We start from the raw sequence: 24,025 nt of genomic DNA, 5'->3' as shown, positions 1-24,025 counted from the left end.
CATTATTTGGCAATGGCTATCACTTACTTTTTTATTTACAAAAATGGCCGAACCCGATCGAAGATCAATCAATCCCTCGATTTAACATTTTTTGCTTAATTTTTTTGGCACTATGGAATCCTGTTGCGGGTTTTACCAGTTCAGTGTGGAGTCCCTCTGTCGCCTTTTTCTCCTGCTGCAGCTGTTCAGTTAGTTTCGAAAGCTTCTGGTCAGCAGCTTCCCTCAAACTTCTTTCTTCATCATAGCGGGACTTTATGTCTGGTGTACACAAAAAACTATTTTACAATCATATCAAAGTTCTGATCTTTTAAATCAAAAAACATAAAAGGTCAAATAAAAAAATTATTGCATCGGAGCCTCCCAGTCACATGGCCACACTGACCTACTATCTCTGTGGCCAGCTGGGCAGCCTTCTGTTCAAAAAGGTCTTTCATCTGCTTAATGTTGAACTTTTCTGTCTCTGCTTCATTCAACTTCTTTTCTAATACTAAAAAGGAATAAGGAGCACACGTTACTGACATTGTTGCTATTTTTGGTATGCATGTGTGTTGGAGCAACAATCACCTGAATCCTCGGAACTCATCTGTTCGTCATTCTGCGAAATTGAAGAAAAACAGTGTGACAAAATACCGCATGACAAAGCGTAGCCATCATGTCTATGACAAACTATTTAACAATGTTTCTATTCAATGAAGCCACTTTAATACATGTTAAACATCTTAAAGGAATTACTTGCTTCAGGTGTCCTTGAACTTTGTCTAGCTCTTTTTTCAGCTCACCAGAGAACCATCTTTCTTCCTAAGTAGGAGAGGAAAACACAGAATGTTTTATTTTAACTACAGCCTATAAATATAGTGTAAAAACTTGAGCATACCTTAAGCGAGACATGAAGGTCTTGCACCTCCTGCCGTAACATTGTGAGGTCCTCCCTAGACGAAAAAAATGAAGTTTAATCAATTCTAATTTGTACTGTGATTGTCTCATTTAGGTATACCCCGATTCTTGCCATAAGTCAATTGGTATTGAAAATAGATGAATGAGTAAATGTCAACGCCACCTTGTAGGGGCCACATGAGCAGGAAGGTCTCCCGTGTCATGGAACAGCTCGTAGTGCTTGAACAATTCCTCTGCAGAGTTATGGGACTTCATGCATTGAGGACAGATGAAGCCCTGTAAACAGTGGGACACGTTATCATAACCAACCATTTTAATATTAGGAGCTCTAGTTAGACGTGGGCCGAATATGTGGGAAAATATTGTCAGAAAAATCAATGCAGATAAAGAGTATTTTGTCAGTATTATTTTTGAGAAATAAATAAGCACTATTTTAATCATAGTATAAAATAATGATGCATTTATTTATTTCAAGCGCAATTCACTTTGATGTCACCAATATATATTTTTTTATAACCATTGTAATTGGAAAGTCAAGAACGTTTAATTATCCTAATTAGGTAAACATACAATAAAAATAAAAAAATACTCTCAATTTATTATAGCAAAAATTGCATTTCAACAACATTGAACATCATCAATTTTTTTTCCCACATTGTAAAAATTGGGTTAAGTTTCACTTTCCAACGAATTTTGCATACTTGCTCATTAGTCCGTGTTGAAATTGTTGTTGACAAGAGGGTTAACTAAGTTAATTTATTTTAATCAACAATCAATCAGTCAAAGTTTATCTGTATAGCCTTTAATCACAAGTGTCTCAAAGGGCTGTACAAGCCACGACGACATCCTCGGCTCAGATCCCATAATTGAATAAATGTGCTCAGGTGCTGAGAGCGATGCAGAGAATCTTGTACCGTTTGAAAGCCAGAGACGGAAAAAACAAACACACATGGACATGGTAATTTTTCAATGACAACAAAGTTATCGAATACTTTTTATTTAACCTTTATTTTACCAGTAAAGGTCGATTGAAAAAAAATAGCCTGGCAAAAGCAAAAAAAACAATAAACATGATTGCGTTTGCGACGCAACAATACAATTAAACAAAGATGTCAAATATGACAAAGAACTAGTAGTATATTTGGAGATAGAAACCAGAAGAGAAATTAAATTGTACAACAATCGAATAAGGATATTTACAATTTCTGTATGAATTAGTGGAGTTAAGGAAGAGTTGAATGTTTGAGGGTGTGTAGAAGGGAATTCCATTCTTTTATCGTTGGATCAATTGGTTTATTGGCCCAAGCCTTGCTCTACCTCAAAGAAAGAAAAAATAACAAAGACAGTTTATCCCAATTACCTCAGAGGTTTGGTCATGGTTAACATCTGTGCTGGGTTGCTCTGACTCTGCATTCTGGGAGCCAGCTTTCCCAGGAGTCTGAAAAAGAAGATTGGTTATATTTGGAGAATCAGTAGTTAATATACTGTAAGCACCACATAAAATTATTTTAACTAAACTAAGAATTTAGCAGATTGGACCATTACAGCAAAAAATCTATATGGAAGGAGTTATTGATTATTTTAAACCCTTGGGAGACATCAATAAAATAACAGTTCTGTTGAGTCTGGGGGCTGTTACTGTAAAAAATGTGCATTGGAATTAGTACAAGAACACACGAGTAGAAGTTGAAGGTCCTGACAAATTGATGAAACAATTGTATCTTTCCGTCAGCCCCTTTAGGTTACAGCAGGAAAATATTCCCACGGCCGCCATCTACCGTCACGAAAGGCCTTGTTCACTGATAGCTTTAAGTGGTGCAGTTCTCCAAATGCTATATAAAAGTATATGTGATGGAACACTGGCCAGGGTCCAATCGAAGTAACACCTTGTACTCTGAAGTACCACTGACAAAACAGGGTCACCTCATTGCAGGTCAGATTAAGAATGTCTGCATCTATACAGTATGTAAGGCCCATTCTGGAAAAAAACATGTTGAAACTGATGCAGTCCGGTATCTGTGTCAGGAGTTGGACTTTGACCACATAAAATGATTGAAAGCCTGGACGTCGGCCGTAAATTTTCCCCATCACACACCACTTCAAACAAAACAATAACCATAACCAGGTTGACTAATAACTAGGGGTGTGGGGAAAAAATCGATTCAAAATCGATTCTAATTTTTAAAAAATCTATTTTTTTAATTTTTTTTTTTTTTTTTTTATCAATCCAACAAACCACTACACAGCAATACCATAACAATACAATCCAATTCCAAAACCAAACCTGAACCCAGCAACACTCAGAACTGCAATAAACAGAGATATTGAGAGGAGACAAACACGACACAGAACAAACCAAAAGTAATGAAACAAAAATGATAATTATCAACAACTGTATCAATATTAATTATAATTTCAGCGTAACAGTGATTAAAAATCCCTCACTGACATTATCATTAGACATTTATAAAAATAATTTAAAAAAGAACAATAGTGTCACAGTGGCTTACACTTGCGACACATCTCATAAGCTTGACAACACACTGTGTCCAATGTTTTCACAAAGATAAAATAAGTCATATTTTGGGTTCGTTTAATGGTTAAAACAAATTTACATTATTGCAATCAGTTGATAAAACATTGTCCTTTACAATTATAAAAGCTTTTTTTTTTTTTTTAATCTACTACTCTGCTGGCATGTCAGCAGACTGGGGTAGATCCTGCAGAAATCCTATGTATTGAATGAATACAGAATCGGAAAAATATCGTTTTTGAATCGAGAATCGAATCGAATCGAAAAAAATCGATATATTATCGAATCGTGACCCCAAGAATCGATATTGAATCGAATCGTGGGACACCCAAAGATTCACAGCCCTACTAATAACGGATTCAAATAATATGTTCACTTATGCAATGAAAGCTGTTCATCCTGACTTACATGGCTGTTTACATGACCAAATAACTCAATTATAGCTAAATAACAGACGTGAAGTGGTTCTGACATACTTGGTGCAAGCTTCGTGATTTTGTTTTGCAGTTAAAGGCCTACTGAAATTAGATATTTTTTATTTAAACGGGGATAGCACGTCCATTCTATGTGTCATACTTGATCATTTCGCGATATTGCCATATTTTTGCTGAAAGGATTTAGTAGATAACATTGACGATAAAGTTCGCAACTTTTAGTCGTTAATAAAAAAGCCTTGCCTGTACCAGAAGTAGCAGACGATGTGCGTGTGACGTCAAGGGTTGTGAAGCTCCTCACATCCGCACATTGTTTACAATCATGGCCACCAACAGCGAGAGCGATTCGGAACGAGAAAGCGACGATTTCCCCATTAATTTGAGAGAGGATGAAAGATTCGTGGATGAGGAAAGTTAGAGTGAAGGACTAGAAAGAAAGAAAAAAGACGGCAATAGGAGCGATTCAGATGTTATTAGACACATTTACTAGGATAATTCTGGAAAATCCCCTATCTGCTTATTGTGTTACTAGTGTTTTAGTGAGATTACATGGTACCTGAAAGTCGGAGGGGTGTGGCCACAAAGCCACGTTTCTTGACGAGGCGAAGCGAAGGCAGCCGTTGGGGCCGGGCTGAGCTTTTTTTCCCCCTCCTCCAAGGTGGAAGCATCCCATGTTCGGGGGCGGCCGGTCGAAGGAGGCAAGAGAGTCCACAGCTGCCTCTTTGACAGCTGCACGAGGAACGACGCAAGCTATCCGCTCATGTCTACGGTAAGAGCCGACTTATTACCAAAATGTTCTCACCGGAACCTGCCGTTTGACATGTGGTATGGAACCATGTTCGCTTGACCGCTCTGTTCCATAGTAAAGCTTCACCGTCATCTTTCGGGAATGTAAACAAGGAAACACCGGCTGTGTTTGTGTTGCTAAAGGCAGCCGCAATACACCACTTCCCACTCACATCTTTCTTCTTTGACGTCTCCATTATTATTAGAACACATTGCAAAAGATTCAGCGACAAAGAAGTCCAGAATACTGTGTAATTATGCGATTAAAGCAGACGACTTATAGTTGGGATCGGGGCTGGAACAACATGTCCGCTACAATCTGTGACGTCACGCGCACGCGTCACCATACCACGACGTTTTCAACAGGATACTTCGCGCGAAATTTAAAATTGCAATTTAGTAAACTAACCCGGCCGTATTGGCATGTGTTGCAATGTTAAGATTTCATCGTTGATATGTAAACTATCAGACTGCGTGGTAGGTAGTAGTGGGTTTCAGTAGGCCTTTAATGGGTAGGAAATGGATGGATGAACGGTATATATTTTAGCGTCTCAACATGCACGTTGCACTGCATTCTGGGTAATGTAGTCCTGGCATAGGTTAGCAGGAGCACATTGGGTGGAAAACTAATGTTCAGTAAAACTAAAATCACACTGCAGCTATCATAAGCATTCGTATGGAATTGGTTGGATACCATGGAGGTTCTGAAATGAATTTTCAGTCAAATAGCGAACAGGGTGGAGCAATAGTTAGTCTACGGCTAACACCAGCATTGTGGGAATGGTCGATGAATCAACCAAACCCAGTAGCTAACGGAAACCATGAAAACATCAGGATGTGGCGGCCAAACACGTTGGCTGCTGATGTTGTTCATATATGATACGTTTTGTACGTTGTTGTGTTAAACACGTATATTGTTCTGGTGGCATAAAACATACGTACTGGACAACTACTCTAGTAAATAAAGTGTCTTGAATGTATTGAAACGCGTTAGCAGCTAATGCTAACAGTGTCAACCCAACACAAGGAGCGCTTGATAAACCGACCGCGACATGTTTCTTTACCCCTAAACCTCTTACATTATGGGTTCCCGCCCCTCTCGGCACGCCGCTCACGAAAAGGCGCACTCCTGTCAGAAACTGGAAAAGTACGGGCCTAAGGTTCCACATTATAAATGAACACTTCGACCCAACAAAATGTCTATATATCAGCTCAGAGCCGCCGAAAGCTTACCATTTGTAATATCCGCCTGAGCATGGCCTTGGCTGCGTTTGTCCGTACACAAAGTGAAATCAGTTTCCCAAACGGAAAGTTGACGTCGCTGTAGCGCAGACACCTGACCGGGAGCAGGCAGAAGAGGAGCAGAGAAGGGGCGGGGCTGGGAGGATTGGCTCATCAACACAGAATACCGTATTTCCTTGAATTGCCGCCAGGGCGCTAATTAATTTAAAACCTCTTCTCACTCCTGCGCTTACCTAAGGCATGCGATAAAAGTAAGCATGCGCTAATTATTTTAAAACCTCTTCTCACTCTGGCACCTACCAAAGGCATGCAGTAAAAATGTGAGTGTGATGTAACCTTGGACCTTAAAGGCCTACTGAAACCCACTACTACCCACCCGGCAGTGTGATAGTTTATATATCAATGATGAAATATTAACATTGCAACACATGCCAATACGGCCTTTTTAGTTTACTGAATTGCATCGTCAGGCGGATCGGTGCGGCGTCTTCAGTAATGCGGACGTTGTACCGATCCGTTGTGGTGAAGAAGGAGCTGAGCCGGAAGGCAAAGCTCTCAATTTACCGGTCGATCTACGTTCCCATCCTCACCTATGGTCATGAGCTTTGGGTCATGACCGAAAGGATAAGATCACGGGTACAAGCGGCCGAAATGAGTTTCCTCCGCCGTGTGGCGGGGCTCTCCCTTAGAGATAGGGTGAGAAGCTCTGCCATCCGGGAGGAACTCAAAGTAAAGCCGCTGCTCCTTCACATCGAGAGGAGCCAGATGAGGTGGTTCGGGCATCTGGTCAGGAGGCCACCCGAACGCCTCCCTAGGGAGGTGTTTAGGGCACGTCCAACCGGTAGGAGGCCACGGGGAAGACCCAGGACACGTTGGGAAGACTATGTCTCCCGGCTGGCCTGGGAACGCCTAGGGATCCCCCGGGAAGAGCTAGACGAAGTGGCTGGGGAGAGGGAAGTCTGGGTTTCCCTGCTTAGGCTGTTGCCCCCGCGACCCGACCTCGGATAAGCGGAAGATGATGGATGATGGATGGATGGAAAACGTTGTGTAATGATGACGTGTACGCGTGACGTCACAGGTTTTTAGGAAGTATGAGCGCTGCGCACACACACAGAGTTAAAAGTCGTCTGCTTTAACGGCATAATTATACAGTAATTTGGAGATCTGTGTTGCTGAATCTTTTGCAATTTGTTCAATTAATATTGGAGAAGTCACAGTAGAAAGATGGAGTTGGGAAGCTTTAGCCTTTAGCCACACAAACACATGGTGATTCCTTGTTTAAAATTCCCGGAGCTGAAACTTTACTATGGATCAGAGCGCGGTCAAGCGAACATGGTTCCCGACCGAATGTCAACCAGCAGGTTTCGGTGAGAAAATTGTGGATAAAAAGTAGCCACTTAACTGAGCTTGTGCCGTCCGTACAGCTGTCGTCGACTCCCCTGAGACATTGGCGTCAACACACCCGTGGACGTACACTTCCGACTATCAGGTACTGTTAAACTCACTAAAACACTTGCAACACAATAGAAAGATAAGGGATTTACCAGAATTATAATAATAAATTGGGAAGACTATGTCTCCCGGCTGGCCTGGGAACGCCTCGGGATCCCCCGGGAAGAGCTAGACGAAGTGGCTGGGGAGAGGGAAGTCTGGGTTTCCCTGCTTAGGCTGTTGCCCCCGCGACCCGACCTCGGATAAGCGGAAGAAGATGGATGGATGGATGGATAATAATAAATGTCTCTAAAAATATCAAAATCCGTCTCAATGCAATCGCTTTTTTTTTTTTTTTTTTAGTCCGTCGTTATCAATATCCTCAAACACGAATCTTTCATCCTCGCTCAAATTACTGGGGAAATTGTCGTTTTCTCGGTCCGAATAGCACTTTTTGTAGGAGGCTCCCATTAAAAACAATGTGAAGATGTGAGGAGCCATCAACATGTGACGTCATCATCTACGACTTCCGGTAGAGGCAGGGCTTTTCTCCAGTTGTGGATGTGGTTCTCTACTAAATCCTTTCAGCAAAAATATGGCAATATCGCGAAATGATCAAGTATGACACATAGAATGGACCTGCTATCCCCGTTTAAATAAGAAAATCTCATTTCAGTAGGCCTTTATCCATCCATCCATCCATCATCTTCCGCTTATCCGAGGTCGGGTCGCGGGGGCAACAGCCTAAGCAGGGAAACCCAGACTTCCCTCTCCCCAGCCACTTCGTCTAGCTCCTCCCGGGGGATCCCAAGGCGTTCCCAGGCCAGCCGGGAGACATAGTCTTCCCAACGTGTCCTGGGTCTTCCCCGTGGCCTCCTACCGGTTGGACGTGCCCTAAACACCTCCCTAGGGAGGCGTTCGGGTGGCATCCTGACCAGATGCCCGAATCACCTCATCTGGCTCCTCTCGATGTGAAGGAGCAGCGGCTTTACTTTGAGTTCCTCCCGGATGACAGAGCTTCTCACCCTATCTCTAAGGGAGAGCCCCGCCACACGGCGGAGGAAACTCATTTTGGCCGCTTGTACCCGTGATCTTATCCTTTCGGTCATGACCCAAAGCTCATGACCATAGGTGAGGATGGGAACGTAGATCGAGCGGTAAATTGAGAGCTTTGCCTTCCGGCTCAGCTCCTTCTTCACCACAACGGATCGGTACAACGTACGCATTACTGAAGACGCCGCACCGATCCGCCTGTCGATTTCACGATCCACTCTTCCCTCAGTCGTGAACAAGACTCCTAGGTACTTGAACTCCTCCACTTTAAATCTTTAAATCCTACTGAATAGCTCTTAATCTTCTTCCCTTTATGCAATTTCAAATGACCAGTATTGAAATCAGTCTCCTCCATTTTGAAAATGATGACAGGGGAAGTGTCAAGAGTTTGACCAGGCGGTAATACTAAGCATGCGCTAATTATTTTGTGAAGCGAGTTTGACCCGGCAGTAACTCAAGGCAGGCGCATACTATATGCCCTGCGGCAATTCAAGGAAATACGGTAAACACAAAGCACGTCGCGCCTGGAAATAAGCAAGCTTATGCTGAACGCTTAGTGGGTGGTCAACACTTTTAATTGAAAATAGCATGAAAATACACAGCAGATTATTTGAGTCAAACACAAATGTATTCCCTGATATCTTGCAAAGAGCTTATGAGTCAATAAATAGGAAAACGTATCAAACAAGTGTCTGAGATGTGTTAGTAAAACAGTTGATGTCTAGTTCCCTGCACTGTGTGAATAAATGCTAATCATGACACTAAATACTGTCCATCAAATTGTAAGAAATTCAGTGTTTTAGTACATGCATTGCATGTTTACAAACACTCTGCTTCAAGGCACATTGAAAATCCTGTCTCACGCATTGGAATCCTTTTTGCCCTGTCAGATATTGTTCAGAATCAGATTTGTCAAGATTGTCAATTCTCTAGACCATTGGTTCTCAAATGGGGGTACGCGTACCCCTGGGGGTACTTGAAGGTACGTCAAGGGGTACGTGAGATTTTTTTTTAAATAGTCTATAAATAGCCACATTTCAACAATTCTTCATAAATATACTTATTGAATAAACAATGCAAATACAAAAATGCAATATTCAGTGTTGACAGCTAGATTTTTTTTGTGGACATGTTCCATAAATATTGATGTTAAAGATTTCTTTTTTTGTGAAGAAATGTTTAAAATTAAGTTCATGAATCCAGATGGATCTCTATTACAATCCCCAAAGAGGGCACTTTAATTTGATGATTACTTCTATGTGTAGAAATCTTTAAAATTGAATCACTTCTTTATTTTTCAACAAGTTTTTAGTTATTTTTATATCTTTTTTTTCCAAATAGTTCAAGAAAGACCACTACAAATTAGCAATATTTTGCACTGTTATACAATTTAATAAATCCGAAACTGATGACATAGTGCTGTATTTTACTTCTTTATCTTTTTTCAACCAAAAATGCTTTGCTCTGATTAGGGGGTACTTGAATTAAAAAAATTTTCACAGGGGGTACATCACTGAAAAAAGGTTGAGAACCACTGCTCTATACCAGTGTTTTTCAACCTTTTCTGAGCCGAGGCAAATTTTTTTCATTTGAAAAAAATCCAGAGGCACACCACCAGCAGAAAACATAAAAAAATGAAACTCAGCAGCCGTTATCGACAGTAAAAAGTTGTTCTCACAATTGTTGGATATTAATTTAAACCATAACCAACCATGCATTACTATAGCTCTTGTCTCAAAGTAGGTGTAATGTCACCACCTGTCACATCATGCCAGGACTTATTTTGAGTTGTTTGGTGTTTTCCTGTGTGTAGTGTTTTAGTTCTTGTGTTGCGCTCCTATTTTGGTGTTGATTCTCATGGCATGTACGGAAGTACTTAGAGGACGCCGTCTGTTCCACACATGGTAAGTCTTTGCTGTTGTCCAGCAATCCGTTTTTGTTTTCTTTGCAGCCAGTTCAATTTTAATGTCATTTTGCATAGCCATCCCTAAGCTTCAATGCCTTTTCTTAGCAGCACTAGTCTTTTGTTTATTTTTTGTTTAAGCGTTAGATACCTTTTTCCCTGCAAACCATCGTCGTCGTTCCTGACATCTACAAAGCAAATAGCTATCTGCTGCCACCTACTGATATGGAAGGGTATTACACGGTTACTCTGCCGAGCTCTTGACAGCACAGACACTCAACGACACATTTGCGGATTATAATAACTGGTTTGCAAAAAATATTTTTTAAACCAATTAGGTGACCTTACATAATCTCCCACGGCACACCGAACATTATCTCACGGTACACCAGTGGTTGAAAAACACTGACCTAGACTTCCAATGTGGTTGTAGTTTTGAAAACTAAATATGGTCACATCTACTATAAGTGGGTGGTTGTTATAAGTATTGTAGGTTAAATGTTACAAATTGAGTTAATGAATTTAACTTGGAAATTGTTTTCAAATATTTTCTGTTCAGGGCTTCACGGTGGAAGAGGGGTTAGTGCATCTGCCTCACAATACGAAGGTCCTGCAGTCCTGGGTTCAATCCCGGGCGCGGAATCTTTCTGTGTGGAGTTTGCATGTCCTCCCCGTGAACGCGTGGGTTCCCTCCGGGTACTCCGGCTTCCTCCCACTTCCAAAGACATGCACCTGGGGATAGGTTGATTGGCAACACTAAATTGGCCCTAGTGTGTGAATGTGAGTGTGAATGTTTTCTGTCTTTCTGTGTTGGCCCTGCGATGAGGTGGCGACTTGTCCAGGGTGTACATCACCTTCCGCCCAATTGTAGCTGAGATAGGCACCAGCGCCCCCTGCGACCCCAAAAGGGAATAAGCGGTAGAAAAATGGATGGATGGATATTTCTGTTCAATTTATTCATCTGTTTTGATAATCCGGAGATTGTATGTGTAAAGCTGGTGCCAGCAACTGATTCAGTGGTTTGTACAGATAAATAGAGACATGTTATCAGGCTCTCAATTGTATTTTAAAAAACCCAAAACCAGTGAAGTTGTCACATTTTGTAAACCGTAAATAAAAACATAATACAACGATTTGCGAATCATTTTCTCCTTATATTCGATTTAATACACTGCAAAGACAATATATTTAATGTTCGTACTAACTTCCTTTTTTTTTGCAAATAATCATTAACTTCGAATTTAACGGCGGCAACACATTGCAAAAAAGTTGTCACAGGGGCATTTTTACTTCTGTTACATGGCCTTTCCTTTTAACAACACTCAGTTAACGTTTGGGAACTGAGGAGACCAATTGTTGAAGCTTTTCAGGTGGAATTATTTTCCATTCTTGCTTGATGTACAGCTTAAGTTGTTGAACAGTCCGGGGTCTCCGTTGTGGTATTTTAGGCTTCATATTGCGCCACACATTTTCAATGGGAGACAGGTCTGGACTACAGAAGCCAGTTTATTACCGCACTCTTTTACTATGAAGCCGCGCTGTTGTAACACGTGGCATGGCATTATTTTGCTGAAATAAGCAGGGGGGTCCATGATAACATTGCTTGGATGATAACATATGTTGCTCCAAAACCTGTCTGTACCTTTCAGCATTAATGGTGCCTTCACAGATGTGTAAGTTACCCATGCCTTGGGCACTAATACACCCCTATACAGTACCATCACAGATGCTGGCTTTTGAACTTTGCGCCTATAACAATCCGGAAGGTTCTTTTCCTCTTTGCTCAGGAGGACAACGACGTCCACAGTTTCCAAAAACAATTTGAAATGTGGACTTGTCAGACCACCGAACACTTTTCCACTTTGCGTCAGTCCGTCTTAGATGAGCTCGGGCCTATCGAAGCCAGCGGCGTTTCTGGGTGTTGTTGATAAATGGCTTTCAATTTGCATAGTTGTTTTAACTTGCACTTACAGATGTAGCGATGAACAGTAATTACTGACAGTGGTTTTCTCAAGTGTTCCTGAGCCCATGTGGTGATATCCTTTACACACTGATGTCGGTTTTTGATGCAGTAATGCCTGAAGAATCGAAGGTCAAGGGCATTCAATGTTGGTTTTCGGTCTTATGTGCAGGGATTTCTCCAGATTCTCTGGACCTTTTGATGATTTTATGGACTGTACATGGAGAAATCCCTAAATTGTGTCAGGCTTGCCACTGACAGTTTGTTTTTGTTTTAGTTTTTCCTCTGTGTGTGTTTAGTATTTCCTGTTCTTAGTTCCTGTAAGCGCTCTTATTTTGTCTGGTTCCTGTTTTTTTCCCTGTGCGCTGTTTTCCCCTCAGCTGCGGCTGATTGGCACCTGGGGTCAATCAGCCCGCTCCTATTCTACCTGCTTTGTTCCTCCAGTCAGTGCTGGATTATTGTCGATGTCAATTCTTGTCGTGTCGTGTCGTATCTTTGCAGCGTAGCGGTAAGCTATATTTCGTTAGATGTTTGTAGCTTACTGTTTTTTGTTCCCCGCTTCCAAGTTTGTTTTCATATTACATGTACGACTTCTGTTTCCTGCTTGATACCTGCTAGCTTCCACGCTAAGCCTTTTTGTTTGTTATCCGCCCACGTGCGCGCTTTTTGTTTGTACCCTTTGTTTGTTTTTGTCTTAGTATTTAAATTAAATCATGTTTTCTCACTCCATGCCTGCCTCTATCTCTGCATCTTGGGGTTCGTCACAAACCAACTTTGACAAATTCCTTGCAATAGCTCGTTGAGAAATGTTGTTCTTAAACTGTTGGACAATTTGCTCATCTATTTGTTCACAAAGGTTGACCCTCGCCCATCCTTGTTTGTGAATGACGTAGAATTTCATAGAAGCTGTTTTTAAAACCAGTCATGGTGCCCACCTGTTCCCAATTAGCCTGTTCACCTGTGGGATGTTCCAAATAAGTGTTTGATAAGCATTCCTCAACTTTCTCTGTTATTTTTGCCACTTGTGCCAGCTTTTTAAAAACATGTTGCAGGCAACACATTCCAAATGAGCTAATATTTGCAATAAATAACGACGTTTACCAGATCTAACGGTAAGCATCTTATCTTTGCAGTTTATTCAATTGAACATAGGTTGAAAAGGATTTGCAAATCATCGTATTCTGTTTTTATTTACGATTTACACAACGTACCAACTTCACTGGTTTTGGGTTTTGTAATTCAGTGTAGCAAAATAGTCATGATGAGGGATAGTGCCAAGGAAATTAACTCTCCTGTTTGTCAACATTTGGCCTTCTTGGCGAAATATGTAAACAGGCAAAGACATTTGGAAGATGAAAGCAGTGTGTTCAGTAGAAATGAGTGACAGGGTTACAAGATGGAACTATTATTACTGCATTTCAGGGGCATAATGAACTTTAATGTCCTAAAAATATAGCACAGTTATTACATATTTTTATACTTTAAAATGTTTTTTATTTTTTATTTATTGTAAAATTTCCTCTCAGAATATTTTAAGTTTCATTAAAAAAATAATTTAATATGTTTACAGGAAATCTAAGTAGTAAGCCGAGACTAACTGGAGCGTTGTGTCAGGAAGGGCATTTAGTGTAAAAACTAAGCCAAATCTTTAATGCGGTTGACTTACTGTGGCAATAAAAGACAAAAGCTTACTAGTTTTAGGTTTTGCAATTCGTTCTACTGTCCCGAAAATGAATCAAACCATTTCCTTAACATGAGGAGCGTACCGAAGTATAACTATGAGGTACCTTTGCACCCTACGTATAAATAAGTCAGTATTCATCCATGCACATGAGATAATCTTTCAAAACATCTTGCATATGGTAAAGATTTAGCTTTGTCATTATTCCACTTTGGGGATAGGACTCCTCCAAGAGTCAGCACTCGCCTTGCTATGGCTGCACCAACAATCAAATATTACTCATCGTGAAATAATTAGAAATAACCTTCAAGTTTGAGGAGCGGCCCTCTAAAAATGAACCAGAAAGATTTTAAAGCGATTCTTTTGCTTGAGCAGCTGGTGATGGTTAGTACAAAAATAAACAATACTACCGGAAAACATTCAGCACTCTCCAAGCCAAATGAGTTTCCAATCAATGTCAGGGGAGTTTGAACTCCATAGCTTAAATGTCAAGAGTCTGTACAAGTAACATAAGTACCAGTGTGTTTAAGGTAAGTCCATCTCGGAGTACAGCAAGAGTTCTCTATCGGTTGACGAGATCTGAGGCTTGTTTGGCGCGGACAGCGTAGTGAGAGGTGTTGTTGTCCATCACTTGGGAGCCCAGGGTGTTGCCGTTACTTGGGTGACACACCGGACCGCAGGTGGGATTACGGGTGTTCTTGAATCTGTGCAGGTATTCTGCATGGACAGGCCTGTGGCTCTGCAGCACCCGGATGGCTTCGTCAACCTTGAACCACTTACGTTTCCTTCCTGCATGAAGTATCAAATAAATTGTTAGCATGCTGGATTACACTGATCACCCAGTAGGAGTTGTTGCATTTGATTTACTATGCCATGTTGTGTTTGTTTTGATTGACACACTGCCAAGTTCCTTTCCCGGACACAATCAGTATTTGTTGCTCCTTCAGTACAGTATATAAATTATTTGATAGTTACCTACAGTCAAGCAAAAATGCAAATGTTTTACTATGTATGCACTCTTTGTGTAAACTACTGTTCTCTTCTACTGTTACACCAATCACTGCACAGAAAAGGGTGAAGATCCACATGGTGGCGCTGTTAGTAATCTCAACATTTGACCCAAAAAAGTAGTTTGAAATTCTTTGCGCAACTCAATTGGTTCTACAAAAACACACTGGTACTTGTTTAGAGTGTTCTGATAAATCACCAGAACATTTGTAATACACATTTTAAATGATGCTAATGACTATTTAGATACATTTTGTGCATTTAAAAAGCTAAAGTCAGTTAGGATATTACATAATGTTGGATATAGAAAACATTCAAGCCCTTTTATTGAATCAATAGTATTACAATTAAACCACATAGTGCTTTTTCAAACAGCTAAACTTATGCACAAAGCAAACTACCCAAGAATGTAAAACAATTCTTCTTAACTAAAGAGAAGAAATGTAACCTGATGGTAAAATTGAACTTAAAACATTTGTATGCACATAGAACCCTTAAAACTTTTAGTATATCAGTATGTGGAATTAAATTATGGAATGGATCAAACAAAATAATTTAAACAATGCACTAATGATCGAGTTAAGAAACGTTTTAAACGCAAAGTGATTACAAAGTACAATGAAGAAACATCCTGATAAACATCTTGAACCTTATCGCGTTATTTATTCATGAGAACTATTTAACTTATTTGTGTTAAAAATTGAAAACAGGAAGTGAAAAAACAATTGTGTTAGAAATTGCTATGACATAGAAAAGGAATTAGATAGGTGCTTTTTCCTTCACCTTGTGACAAGTTGTAATGAGAAACTGAAAATATGTAATGTACCATATTCTAACTCTATGCACGTTAACAATTACCAAAAAAACAGTAGTTCAATATATGCTAAGATATTTGATATATTTTCAGTTATAGGTGACATTGAAAATAATGGGATAATACTTGAGAATATACACATAATATTTGTAAGAACTGTAGAAATCAGCCCTAGCCTATTATAGTTTTTGATTATAGGAATGTGTTTCTGTGCACTGATTCAGAAAACCTTTAAATGCCACAAATATCATAGAACAATAGTGAAGGGGTTCTTTTCTTTCTGAAAATGTGTCTCTGTAAAAATTTTGTTGACTAGCTCTGGTATTAATAGGACTTGACATTTAAGAAAAGACAAGCAGCAATGAGAAGGTCTAGCAGCCAGATAAGAAATGCCACAGCAAACTGTTCTGCGCAAAATAAATAATGCATGAAAAGATGACGGTAAAAGAGCAATTAGGTTTTTATTGCATTACCGAATTTCAGTGTTAGCACAATGCCATAACATAGAAGACTGTCCAACAACAGATTTATTGATTTTGTTAAATGCAAATATATGTGTATATATTGTGTTTGTATATGCGTATTTTGTATTTGTAATGTATACACTTTGTACTGTATTTAAAAGTTTGACAGGTAAATTACCTGCACCGATGTATCTAAAGTAAAGCTGGACTTTTAGTAAGCCCAATATTGCCATGAAATTTATGTTTATGGGGAAATCATCACAAGTCAATCATTCACGTTTTGGCACCTGAAAATTCTATTTCTGTCAGTATTTCAGGAATTCTGATACTGAAGGTCAAGTGGTATGACGTCACCGGTAAGTGTGTGTTCCACATACTCAGTTTACAAATGATGAAGTCAAACCAGCAGGCCACATCAGTCTCACTCAGTGGAATGTTTTTTGCACAACCACAACAGTCCTACAATGTACAAACGTAGTAATCAGACCATTTTCACGGCTAAACAATCCAACGACAAATGGCTAATAAAAAGGCACAGTGTGAGCCTGCAATCAACGTATAAGTCAATCTCCTCTTTAGAATTGAATGAGCAGTATAAGTTAAGTTCAATCAAACTTGAAGAGCCCCGTTAATGCTGACAACATTGACACTTATTTCATAGTTCTGGACCTAAAAACGATGTCTACAAGTAAAACTCCCCCCAAAATAGATTCAGTAGTGAGTTTAGGCTTGTTTTCTAACAAATTTTAGGACATTTTCCAAGGCCCACTTTTAGCTCCAAAATGTGGGTAAGTCTGCATCAGCCTGCTGACGTCACCTACAGAAGATTGGAGGCATTTTAATATTGCGTGGTATGTGTTTTTGTAGCATATTTATCCTGAATCACAATATTTATGTGCAGAATTCGAAAGAATTATCAAATATGTCTGCCAGATGCATTGTTGCAGGTTGTAGCTATACAACTAAAGAAGGGGTCAGTCTGCATATTTTTCCAAATGATGGGGATATGCGCAAAGTATGGACCTTGACAATCAAATTGATTTGTGTAAAATGAGACAGACTGAGCTAGAAGAGTTATATCTGCACAGATCATTTTAATGATTTTAACTTCAAAGGAAAATGGCTTTGGTCAAAGTTTGGATGGAAAACATTTAAAAGACTCAAGCTAAATGTTATACCAAAAATCAGGAGCACACTCGAGGGAAGAAAGACTGAGTTAAAACCTGCGGAAAAACTAAAAAAAAACTGGAAGACCTGGCGCACAAAAATAAAGAGAACATGAGGTAACTAGGATTCTATTTTGCATCCACTTCTACTGATGTTATCTTAAGATTCTTCAGGAAATGCTCAAAGCGCATGAGGAAACACACAATATGGTGTTTATGGAAGAGGAGATGGAAGAGCACGAAGTCAGGAAATGGTGATTCTTTGTTATTTGTTTTGTGGTCATACTTTTAACCATGTTCATTTTGAAGTGATCATGGACCAGCGCAATAAAAACATTCAACGTGTCTTTATCCACAATATTGGGAAAATGGGCTCCAGTTCTATGGATAAAGTCCCATCAAGAGGGGGCCACATATCGAGTATGACGACAGAAACGGGGCATTCCAAGTAAAGTTAGTTATCCTCTAATTACGCAAAAACTAATTGATATTATTGGAAATGACTGCCATATTACTTTTCAGGAGCATAAATACTTACAGAGAACTTATTATTGAAATAACTGTCATCTGAATACTGTAAGTATCTCAAAACTGTAGCAATGGTTGGCCAACATGTCACTCGTATTTATTTTCAGTTAAAACAGGGATAGTAGAATGTAAAGTGAAGTGAATTATATTTCTATAGCGCTTTTCTCTAGTGACTCAAAGCGCTTTTACATAGTGAAACCCAATATCTAAGTTACATTTAAACCAGTGTGGGTGGCACTGGGAGCAGGTGGGTAAAGTGCCTTGCCCAAGGACACAACGGCAGTGACTTGGATGGCGGGAACGGGGATCGAACCTGGAACCCTCATGTTGCTGGCACGGCCACTCTACCAACTGAGCTATACCGCCCCAATAAATAAGTATATAAGAATGGTGGTTAACTGGTAAAGTGAACGCAGCTATGTAGACAACTACCGTTTGAACTAGAGCATATCACTGATCGACTTTATAGCTTTAAATTGGAAAAGAAAAGGCAACCAAAGATATACATCAAGTGGTAATGAATTAGCATTATTTTCTATGGATAAGTAAGTACACAGGTTGTAATCAACAGTATATGTCATTATGAGTTTTTGTTCAACAAAAATATCAACATAAAGAAAACATACCTATGTTGACAGCATCCTCCCAGTCTTCCAGTATCTCTGTCACAATGAGGACGTAAACATAAGTCCTGTGCTTGCTGTCTTGGTTGTGCTGTAAAAGTTTAAATGAAAAACACTGCATTTAATTTCTGCTGTGTCAATGCAATGCTTGAATATGTTTCATCTACAAGGTAATGTGGTGCACAAATTGTGATCTTAACACTACTTCTTTTATAGACACAAGAAGAATGCAACACTAGGGAATTCTTCGGCGTATTAGATAAAGTCATACAAAAGTGGGCCACATGTACATTTCATAGACATGTCTTACTGGCTTACCTCGAAAATTCCAAGTAGTCTGCCAAGCTTTCCCTTCACCCCAGCCTGTGCACAAAAGAAAACCAAAAATTAAACACTCACAATTTTAATTTTGATTCGGGTGACCACCACAATGACTTGAATTTTAAAGTGCTCAGCCTGACAATATTTGCATTTCTTTCACCATTGGAACACATTTGGAGAGCAACATGTTTTTATAACGGCATGGTGATGACAAGTGTGACAAGGTATGTTCTACACAACACAAACCTCCACTACAGGTTGAAAACGAATCAAACATCTCCCTGTGTTTTCTCCTTGAGATGGTACTAACAATGCTGGTGAGAAGGCACAACAGAGATGACCCAGTGGGAGAATATGGCTTAACAGTAGAGTCCGTGAGTCAGGATCTATTGACAATGTATAGAAAAGAGGCTGAACTCAGATACAGTAATTCGACTGAGAAATGTGTTTTACCGTATCATGTCATTAAGACCAAGCAGCCTGTGGATTAGACTCCAGACTGCATATAGAATCATATTTTTCGTCAACATAATCCCTGTTGCTGCCCAGGGATGCCTGATGCATTCCAAGGGCTCAAGAACGTGTTTATCGACATAAATGCCTGATGTGTGGCGCTACAAACCTGAGCTCTGTTTTTAGAGCTGCCAAATCGTTAGGTAAGGATCAGATAACTGCAGCCCGCAAAGTTCCAAAAGGTTTGCCTGTATTAAAACATGTGCAAAGTCGCGAAGATAATCTACTAAACTTGTGCACAGAGGATTCCATCTCTTATGTATGAAAAGTTAGGAGGGCAATCCATTAAGGGTGTCTGTCTTCGTGCATATGCAGAATATATGCTGTTCATCAGTACGCCGACAACACTGGGGGGGCCCAAATACAATCATTTAGCACACACAGTGTGATCTCGCAAGACTAAAATTGTTCTGTAGCCGCTGTTTTGTGTCTTTATTTGGCACGTCTGGAAAGGACCTGCAAACTGGCAGTTGCACAGAAATTGCTGTGAAAAAGCAGGTGATCTCGCTGCAGCTCGGTCCTACATGTGCTTGTTAACATATATGGACCGTCAAAAATAAAAATATTACATATATCGTCTATTTAGCAATATCTCTTTAAAATTTTATAACTGTTGGATGACTTAAAAAGATTGATTAAAAACAAATTAAATTGATGGGTTTTGGTGTTTGTTCACGTTTTGTTTTTTTTACATGTATATAGAATGACATGCAATATGCATTTCCCTAACATTCCAGGACATGCTTGCAGTTAGTGCCAGCAACTTCCATTAACACGTTCAGTGCGTTAAAAATGTGAGTTCCGTTGTATATGAAGGATGGCTTCTAACATGCCCATAAAAGTGGTACATGTCTGCTGCATGTTTCAAAACATAGCAAAGCTCCACATGTCGGAACATGAATGTGCAGTAAATGAATGTCTCCATGGTGAAAGCCATGTTTTATTTAAAACTAATTTAAAGAAGGAAGTCTGGGCCAGTTATCAATTGTGTACGTAGTCTTAGTGGCTCACACGCAACACACCTACTAATAGTACACACAATTTTATAGTTTGCACACGCTGTTTACCATGTAGGATTTGGGTCTTAGTAGATCAGGCCCTAAATGTTTAGCGTCTGTGTCACTGCCCTCTCCTTTTCCTTGCATGAGTTATTCCTACAGGCAGGGGGCCAGGGGAATTGTAATTGTCAATCATAAATGCAAGGCTCACACTAACATTCCCCCTCAATCCGTACCTTCTGCACCAACCAACACATTCTTCACCATAGCATTTTAGCATTTAATTTTCAATAAACCACATTTTTATTATACCCATTGCAGTGCTATTCTACCAAATTGTTCTAGGGGCCACATTTAAAAAAAACTAAGGACTATGGGGGACCGGACTTCTCCTTTCACTATTATTCTTATTAACAGCATTATGTTCAGTGGGCCTTTTTAGGTGTATTTCTTGTTAGAGTAACACATTTCAGAAATAAATAGCCGTGTTATGTAAAATACAAGTGCCTACTACAGTTAGCGCTGGACAGGGGAGCCTCTGGCTAAATTGGGGTCCTAATTTTATATTATTTGACGCAAACTTAAATTTAACTAGATGCGCATTTTGGACCTAATTAGGAGTTATCTGGGTGCAAAAAAACAAATGTAAAATGCCAAAACATAGATGAGCAAACCTTTCAGCCACAATTCTCACTGAGAATCAAACCCAGTACATTTGTCTTACATTAACACTTTGTGTCATAACTAGTACATTAACACTGCGCCATGATTGATTTAGCTATTACATTTTTAACAGTGGCAGAGCACAAAGTGGATACGCACAGCGCAAGATCTGCATGTAGGGAGGGACAGCCCTAAAGCGGGCCTTTAAGAGGTTACAAGGTTGATGCAAGATCTGCCACTCTTTTAGTAAGGTTCTCTATACACTCTAGTCTTTTTTTTTAGACTTAATTTGCTGCAAAAACTTTAAAGTCTCTGCCAAGTTTTCAAATGAGCTCGGTCGGGGGTCTTGTGGTGTCATTTTGGAGCCAGATTTGTACCCCTGGCTGCCTGTTGAATAACACCGTCTTTTTGTCCCCCCTCATTCTTTTTTATTGGGTATAAGTCAGCCTGTGTTAGTGTCAAAGTGGCAATTAAAAAGCATGAAATTCTTCACAGAATTAACACTGTGAATGTTACTTTATGTAAAAAAACTACATCTGAGGAAAGCTGTCCATAAAAAAATAAAATACATTTTTTTACATTGTTTTTACTTGTAATTTATTTTTTTACTGTATCAATAAAACCTGCTTAGACCCTGCCCTGCGATGAGGTGGCGACTTGTCCAGGGTGTACCCTGCCTTCCGCCCGATTGTAGCTGGGATAGGCGCCAGCGCCCCCCGTGACCCCGAAAGGGAATAAGCGGTAGAAAATGGATGGATGGATAGAACGAAAAATAATCTGTACATTTGTTTTCAAAATATACAGAAAGTCTGACATGTTTCTAACACTTTTGTAAACATCTAAATCATAGCGGCTTTTGAAATTCCTACATATTAAAAATCATCACTATTATTACTGCATTTCACATTTTATGTTAAAAGAATGACATTTGAAATCAGTCATTCGTGCATTCCATGTTGTCAAGTTGAACTCTACATTGGGGTACTGAAATATGAAGATTTGACTTGTGGGCTTGCCAACGTTGTTGGTTTGCAAGCTCATCTATATTCAGACACGTCTGGTCATGGAGGCACAGTGTGGAGTAACTGGAGACCCTCCCCAAATGTCACTGCTGTACTTCAAAGCTGTCAACATGCTACAATCCAAGGCGAATCACAACTCAAACCACTAAAGACTATGTGAATAAACAGGCCACTTTTTTAAAGAAGCCACAATATAATTCAACTGCAGGTTATTACCAAGCATTCAGAACATTTACCTGTGGCTTTTTTGTTTTGTGATGTGTACACATAATTTGTTTGTGCCTTAAATGACTTCACATATGCGTAAGACTAAACTATAGTTGATGAGTTCAAAGTTTAAATGTTTCTTGGTGATCTCTCTCAGTCACAAAAAACACGATTAAGATTTTATGTTTAGGTAATTTATACTCAGTATAGTTGTGTTTTCCCCAGCAATATAAAAATCTCCCACCCAACAAATAAAATTTGGTGGATTTCACAGAGAACATGCCTATACTTTCTTTTCCAAATAAAGGCGACCAATGATGAATTTTGTATTTTCTAACTTATGATTGTTGTTACAATGTTGGATACGCATTTTGGTGTGTACTTGCACGCTGTTTCGGATGCCTCTGTTTCTGGGGTTTTGCAGTCTAGCTACGTTGAGACATCCCAGCGAGGTCGACGTACTTATTTGGACAGTAAGTTAAATTATCAGGGGGAAGAGTGCCTCCCCTCTGCTTCAGGCTACGAGGAAACACAAAAAAGGTAGAATAAAGTGTTATTTTATTTTCATCTAATCTTTCCATGCGCATAATAACACCAACGTGTGACATGCAGTGAAGTGAATTATATTTACATAGCGCTTTTTCTCTAGTGACTCAAAGGGCTTTACATAGTGAAACCAAATATCTAATTTTTACATTTAAACCAGTGTGGGTGGCACTGGGAGCAGGTGGATAAAGTGTCTTGCCCAAGGACACAACAGCAGTAACAAGGATGGCCAAGGCGGGGATCGAACCTGCAACCCTCAAGTTGCTGGCACGGCCGCTCTACCGACCGAGATATACTGCAGTGTCATAAATGCTGCTAAAACCAGCTTTTTTATTTATTCAGTCTGTATCGATAGGCAAGTGTACCTAATGTTGTGACCGTGTGAATCTAAAAAATGTTCATAAAGTTTATTTTCAAAAGTTCAATTCAGTTTCAGTTTATTTCGAAAATGCAAACATTACAGCACATCTGAAAAGGAGTAGGAAGAAGCTGAGCTTATTTAATCCTAACCCTTTTCTTGCTTTAGCAACTTTATCCCATTTCATTGTTCTCTGTAAGAGAACAGTGAATAAATGAATAATATACAATAGTAGGTAAACAAATATTAACTACATAAAAAGTCTTTATCTCTAAAAAAAAAAAAAAAAAGGGTTCAAGATGTTCATCATAAGTATTGTTATGTGTACTTTGTGAACACTTGTTGTTTGAACAGTCTCATAAAATGAATCAGATCAATGCTTTGTTTGATTTCTTTGGTTGATCCATTCCATAATTTAATTCCACATACAGATATGCTTAAGGTATTAAGTGTTGAAAGAGCATACAAATGTTTTAAATTCGGTTTTCCTCAAAGGTTATATTTCTCCTCTTTTGTTGAGAAGAATTGTACATTCATGGGTAGCAGGTTATAGCTTGCTTTGTACATAATTTTAGCTGTTAACAAATGTACCAAATCGTTGAATTTCAATATTTGTGGTTAATTAAATAAAGGGTTTTTATGTTCTCTATATCCAACATTATGTACTAATCTAATCAATGTTTTTTGTAACACAGTTGGTGAACGAAGCGCACATTTGTAGTTATTTACCCATATTTCTACACAATAACTCAGATATGGTAACACTATATCTTTGAGCTTCTGATCACTTCTATATGAAGTGATTTATGGTCCAGAACATGTTTTGCTTTATTCATTATTGACATGTTTTTTGCAAATTTATGTTGTATATTTTTTA

At 39.3% G+C, this 24,025-nt stretch overlaps 2 protein-coding genes across 5 annotated transcripts in view; both read right to left on the bottom strand.

Moving 5' to 3' along the window:
* eea1 (early endosome antigen 1) overlaps positions 1-6,040 on the bottom strand; it is a 35,377-nt gene extending 29,337 nt beyond the window's left edge. For 2 of the 3 annotated variants that reach the window (XM_061917508.1, XM_061917509.1), the window contains exons 1-8: positions 5,881-6,040; positions 2,255-2,332; positions 1,058-1,170; positions 875-929; positions 733-798; positions 565-595; positions 383-487; positions 137-258 (exon numbers count right to left, since the gene is read on the bottom strand). In XM_061917508.1, the coding sequence (XP_061773492.1) occupies positions 137-258; positions 383-487; positions 565-595; positions 733-798; positions 875-929; positions 1,058-1,170; positions 2,255-2,332; positions 5,881-5,904 (594 nt within the window). In that variant the 5' untranslated portion in view covers positions 5,905-6,040. Of the gene's footprint in view, positions 1-136; positions 259-382; positions 488-564; positions 596-732; positions 799-874; positions 930-1,057; positions 1,171-2,254; positions 2,333-5,880 lie in introns of those variants that run through there. The other variant, XM_061917510.1, reaches the window with a different exon arrangement.
* A 2,890-nt stretch (positions 6,041-8,930) lies between these two features.
* nudt4a (nudix (nucleoside diphosphate linked moiety X)-type motif 4a) overlaps positions 8,931-24,025 on the bottom strand; it is a 35,447-nt gene continuing 20,352 nt past the window's right edge. For both annotated transcript variants that reach the window (XM_061917512.1, XM_061917511.1), the window contains 3 exons: positions 18,839-18,883; positions 18,524-18,611; positions 8,931-14,706 (listed from right to left, as the gene is read on the bottom strand). In XM_061917512.1, coding sequence (XP_061773496.1) covers positions 14,480-14,706; positions 18,524-18,611; positions 18,839-18,883 — 360 coding nt within the window. In that variant the 3' untranslated portion in view covers positions 8,931-14,479. The remainder of the gene's footprint in view (positions 14,707-18,523; positions 18,612-18,838; positions 18,884-24,025) is intronic.

This window comes from Nerophis ophidion, linkage group LG12, assembly GCF_033978795.1.
Source record: "Nerophis ophidion isolate RoL-2023_Sa linkage group LG12, RoL_Noph_v1.0, whole genome shotgun sequence".
NCBI classification, from domain to species: domain Eukaryota; kingdom Metazoa; phylum Chordata; class Actinopteri; order Syngnathiformes; family Syngnathidae; genus Nerophis; species Nerophis ophidion.
The sequence above is the reverse complement of the archived record's forward strand: the minus strand, read 5'-3'. Positions and strand labels throughout refer to the sequence as shown.